At 36.1% G+C, this 5,944-nt stretch overlaps 1 protein-coding gene across 1 annotated transcript; it reads right to left on the reverse strand.

The window, feature by feature from the left end:
• Positions 1 to 3,618: 3,618 nt before the first annotated feature.
• On the reverse strand, positions 3,619 to 4,548 carry LOC102124494 (olfactory receptor 4L1). The gene has a single exon (XM_015453304.3). It carries the CDS (start codon positions 4,546 to 4,548, stop codon positions 3,619 to 3,621), a length of 930 nt encoding a protein of 309 aa, XP_015308790.3.
• Between the last annotated feature and the right edge of the window lie 1,396 nt (positions 4,549 to 5,944).

A 5,944-nucleotide genomic window follows, 5' to 3' on the forward strand; every position in this document is an offset into this window, starting at 1 on the left:
AGGGTAATTCAGAATCTGCTGTGAGACTGTTGTTGGCAAACCCAATCCAGTAACAACAATGAGCAAGATTCTCAGAAGTGCCCTATGTGGGCAGTATTGCTTGCATAGTACAGTTGAGAAGGGCTGGAACTGGCATTCATGGTTCTTTCTGAAACTTCTGTGGCATGGAGGCTGGCAAACCTGCCCAGGTATGTCTCCTACGAGTTATCTGCACAAGCAGAATAATTCTGGTGCTGCAGCAGAGAAGGGCTGAGGCCAAGAAAAGGCCCCTTCAGGATCTTCTGTGGGTGGAAAGCCAGTAAACCTGTCCAAATGGCTGAGATAGGTGTGTCTCCCAGTAATTCCCTGCATGGGTAGGATAGTTCTCTGACTATGGCAAAAAAAAAAAAAAAAAAGTGAAGCTGGGACAGGGACCCTTCACGATCTGTTGTGGGTTAAAGGCTGGCAAGGCTGTACCAATGGCTCAGATGACTGTGTCACAGGTGGGCCACAGAGAAAGGCTGAAGACAAGCCAAGGCTCCTGCAGAATCCACCGTTGGACAGAGGCAAGTAAACCCACCCTGGTAGTTCATAGTGTATGTCTGTGGGAGGGTATTCCCAGGCTGTAGCAGAGAGGTACCGGAACCCTACATCCCCTTTAGTGTGTTTGCTGTGGGACAGAAGCCAGCAAGCTTGTCTATCCCAGTGGTTCAATAGGGTGTGCCTCCCTCTGGGTCTTTATGTGAGTTGCACTATGCTAGGACCAGCACTAATGGGGCTGGAACTGAGTTACAGGTTAACCTTCAGGTCTACTGCTGACACTGATTTCAGTGATAAGAGCCTATCCACTGAGGCACATTAGTGCTTGTGATTCCTCCTGGCCCCTTTGGCAGATAGTTTTGGTTGCGGGCTCAAAGCCGTTTGGGGCTGTAGCCAATCCCTTCGGAAAATGTGGCCATTTCCAGGTTTAAACCCAGGAAAATGATTAGCAGGTCTGCCACCTGGATGTGGGTCTGCTCCCTCAAAATGGCCATCCTAGGTTTTGGGATCTATTGGTGTTACACAACCTTCTGCCTGAATCCAAAAGTTTCTTCTAAGAGACTTTTTTTCTGTAAATGGGTTCAGAATTCTTATTATGGGAGGATATGAGTGGGTTGCCATTCTGTTATCTGGCTAAGGTCACTCCAAGTTAGATTCTTGAGTTATGTGACTGAGGCTCAAAGATCAATCTCTATGAAGGTACTTTATTTTCATGAGGATTTGTCTTTACTTCTGCCATACCCTTCTTAGAAAAGCATTTACTTTAATCTTCATGAATCAAGGTTGAGACAGACTTTTTTTCTTGAAGTCTGCTTTTGGTAGGGTGGCTTTCTTACACTTTTTTTTCAGAGTCTGAGTCCTCAGCATTGCCTCCAATCTATTTCCCTCCCTGTTCAGCCCCAAAGTCCAAAGCACAGTGCTTTCCCAATTTCAAACTTCTATTTGTAGAAGCTCTAGGCAATGGATCTGTAGATGTCCTCAGAGAAGGCAATGGTTCAGTGCTGCTTTACCTTCCTGGAATGAAATTCAAGCTTTATACTGGGCCTCAGGTGTGATTAATTTTTTTCAATAGCTTTAAGTGATTTAAAAGATGTTTTAAATAATTTTAGCAAACATATATGTTTTGTAACTAAAAAGTTTTAGGATCCTGAGCGTGCTATATTGACAGATACAAAAATCTTACGCAGTATTTTATCAACTAGAATATAATCTTATCTACCAGTGGATGCATATTTTACCTTTTAAATTATTGAAATCTCCTTAATATGGGGTGCTCTATAATGTATGACTGTGAAGTTTCTTGTTGTTGCTTTTACTGTGTAACAAAGAGTCCAGTATAATTTGTAATAGCAAGTATCCTAAATTGCAGTATTTCTTCTCCCACTTGCTTTAAATTTGTTATGTATTTACTCTTTGGATTTAGTTACAGAGCTCTAATCCCTGTAGTTCCATTATTGAAGTATACGAGCACCATTGCCTTGTGTACTTCTAATCTTTTTAACACATCACATCTCACAGTAAGAATACATGTTCTCCATAGTAGTAGGTTAAATTGAATACTATTATTCTAGAATATGGTTATTTCATCTTTTCTTTATTCAATATGTATGAACTACTATGTATTAATATCTGTGCTAGACACTAGAGATCTAAAGAATTCATAGGCTAAGACAAAGCAGATATTAATGTATAATTACACAAGCAATTATTACCATAATATATGAGAAGGTTGGAAATTGTAGCATACCATAAATGAGTAAAATAAAGAAATCTAAATTGGCCAAGAACATGCAGGAAAAGTAATCTAAAATATAATATTTCATCTAGGTCTTCTGAGAAGTTGTTACCTCTCAGATGGTAAGAGGAGGTGAAGTAAGTAAGGTGAAGAGGAGATGAAAGATTCTTTTAGGCAAAGGGAAGAGTTTAGAAAAAGTCAGTTAACAAGATGTCTGGTGTTTTGGAGAACTTGAAAGAAGGCCAATGTAACTCTACTATTATGGAAAAGAATAGATTGGAGCAAAATTCCAGAGGCAAGCCATATTATGAAGGCCAGTGGAGAATTTGAATCTAAGTCTTCATGCCGTAAAAGAGTTTTAATCCAGAAAATGACATTGAGAATTGCATTTTTATGACCTAACTCTGGCTGCTTGTAGAGAATGCATTGAATGGAAGAAAGGATTTATGTAACTGATTTAGGATTAATTACAAAGTTCTATCACCTAGCACAAGCAAGAAATGATGATGTCTTTAATTAAGAGAAAATATGTAAGCTTAACTATCAATGCATACTATTTCAAATTTTGAATGCACTTCTCACTTCCCTCTCCAACATGCACAAACATCAGATTTAGCTTATAATTGCAATAAGGGTTAGAATCCTACCAGGGGAAAATTTAGCTGTAATTTTATGAAAAGCCCTTAAAAAGGTAAAGCTACGTGGTATATTACACAAAATTAAAAGGATTTTGTTTTTGTTTTTATTTATTGAAGTTTGAAAGTCAGCTGTGTTTACTTATATTCCTCAGAGCATTTTGTTTCAAGGGCTGTTCTTTGTAGTTCTACTGAAATTGTCCTTCCATTGGCTTTTTTCTCTGGCATCTTATAGTCACTGTGCTGTTGAATTTGTGGACTCATTCTTACTTTTTGCTTCCATTGATTCAAGAAATTAGAATTCTGTTTTTCCCATTACATTATTTAATTCATGACTTGTTCATGATACCTCATTTGATAATAGTATAAATTTATGAATAACATTAATTATCAATATATATTAAAATAATCTCTAATAATATTCATATATTCATTTATTCATTTACAGTTGTTTATTAATGAATATATTGAATGTATATGATAAAAATCTCAATAACCTTTTTATGTCTATTTATGTCTATTTTTACGTCTATTTTCCTGCAGATCTCTAATTATCCTTATGTTTATAAAAGTCTTAAATGTAAAATTTAAAGTAATATAGTATTGTTTTTATGCATGAATTATTATTATAACATAAGAAAAGTGAAATGATGCATTATATATAATCTAGTCAAACTATCTTATCATAGTATTTAAAAGTTAGTTATATAGTGCTAACATCTAGAAATTCTATGCAGAACTAACATATTGGAACCGCAATTTTCTCATGGCCTCTTGCATTTTCTTATTTCTCAGGGTGTAAATAATCGGATTCAGTAAGGGTGTGATAACTGTATAAAATACAGCTAGAGTTTTATTGCTTGCCAAACTACTGAATGGCCAAGCATAGATAAAAATACAAGGTCCAAAGAACAGAGTGACCACAATGATGTGGGCAGACAATGTGGACAGTGCCTTGGAGAGCCCAACTGATGATTTTTTTGATACACTGACCAGGATGACAATGTAAGAAACAAGCAAGAGGATGAAACAAGTAAAAGAGAGCAGCCCACTGTCAGCAATGACAAATAATTCCAGGGTATATGTTTCAATGCAAGCAAGCTTGATCACAAGGGGAAGATCACAAAATATGTTGTTTATGACATTGTGACCACAGAAAGGCAAGTTCACTGTTAAAACTATCTGGCTCATGGTATGCATGAAACCAATTATCCATGAAAGTGTCACAAACCCATGTAGCAGCCTGTGTCTCATGAGTGTCCTATAGTGCAGGGGTTTACATATGGCTACATACCTGTCAAAGGCCATGATTATCAGAAGAGTCATCTCAGTACCCCCAAAGAAGTGCATAAAGAACATTTGGGTCATGCAGCCCCACACAGAGATGGTCTTGTGTTCAGTGAGCAAATCTATGATCATCTTGGGTGTCGTGGCAGTGGAAAGACACATGTCCAAAAAAGAGAGATTTCCAAGGAGAAAGTACATGGGAGAATGAAGGGTCGAACTGCATGTCACTGTGACCATAATGAGAATGTTTCCCGCCACAGTAGCACTGTAGATTAAGGAAAATGTCACAAAGAAGAAAATTTGTAGTTCCCATTGTCCAGAAAATCCTTGTAAAATAAACTCGGTCACCAGAGATCCATTTTTAAGATCCATTTACTCAACTCAGAAAGTTTCCGGAAGTTCTTTATATACAAAGAGAATTAAAAAATAAGTCACAGTTAACACCAATAATTTTCTGTTTCTATTAGTTGGTGATAATAGTTGATGATATGAGATCATATAATTTTAAATATATCAACACAGCAATGTTTATACTTTGAGATTAGATTATATATTATATCACTTTGAAACAATATTCTTATAGATATGCAGTAATTACAAATCATTTGAAGAATTGGAAGTTCCATTTTCTATTGTTTATTCCATAAAATGATACTCTTATCAATGGATCTTGACTTTCTTGCTCATTTGTTCACATATAAAGATTAGATACTAATTAATTCCTTTTTATTTTGCCTTTTATTATTATAGTATTTGGTACCTACACATATTGAGATTATGTTATCCAAGTATATAAGGAATACAAGATTTAGAAACTGAAGAATTACATTGTTCTACATCTCTGAAGTAATTTGTGAAAGTTTTTCTGTGGTTCTAAACCAAATAAGCATACAAACAAAAAAGCACACACACAAATCAGGAGCTAATTATACATGGAAGAAAGTATATAAATTTATTAAAAATAAGTTTTCTTTTTAATATACAGGTATACCTCTTTTACTGTGTTTCACTTTATTGTATTTTGCAGTTATTTAATGTTTTATAAACTGAGGGTTTGTGACAACCCTGGGTCCAGCAAGTCTATTGGCACCGTTTTTCCAACAACTTGTGCTCACTTTATGTCTTGTGTCACATTTTGCTAATTCCCAAAATATTTATTTCAAACTGTATTATTATTATTATGTATGTTATTTGATCTGTGACCAGTAATCTTTTATGTTACTATTTTAATTATTTTGGGGCACCACAAGCCGTGCCCATGTAGAATGGCAGACAATTGATAAATGTTGTTTCTAACTTCTCCACCAACCTACTCTTCCCTCATCTGTCTCCTTGTCTTCAGGCCTGGCTAGTCTTTGAGGCACAGCAATATTGGATTTAGGCCAATTAGTAGCTTTGCAATAGCCTCTAAGTGTTCAAGTAAAAGGAAGAGTTGCGTGTCTTTTACTTGAAATAAACTAAGAAAAAAAACTGGAGACAGTAAAAGGATCAGTGGTTTCCAGGGGTTAGAATGAAGAAGGGAGAAATGAAGAAATAGGAGAAGTACAGAGGATTTGTAGGATAGTGAAACAATTCTGTATCTACTATACTTGGAAATACGTAACACATTTGTCAAAACCCATAGCATGTGTAACATCAAGAGTAAATCCTAATGTAAACTGCAAATATGGGGAGATAATGATGTGCAATGTAGGTTCACCAGTGGTAACGAATGTACCACTCTGGTTCAGGCTGTTAATGGTGGGGGAGACTGTATGTGGCATCAGAG

This window comes from Macaca fascicularis, chromosome 7 (assembly GCF_037993035.2).
Source record: "Macaca fascicularis isolate 582-1 chromosome 7, T2T-MFA8v1.1".
Lineage (NCBI taxonomy): Eukaryota > Metazoa > Chordata > Mammalia > Primates > Cercopithecidae > Macaca > Macaca fascicularis.

What these genes read in the sequence shown, in the direction of transcription:
- LOC102124494 (XM_015453304.3), bottom strand. Translation starts at nt 4,548, where the DNA reads ATGGATCTTAAAAATGGATCTCTGGTGACCGAGTTTATTTTACAAGGA.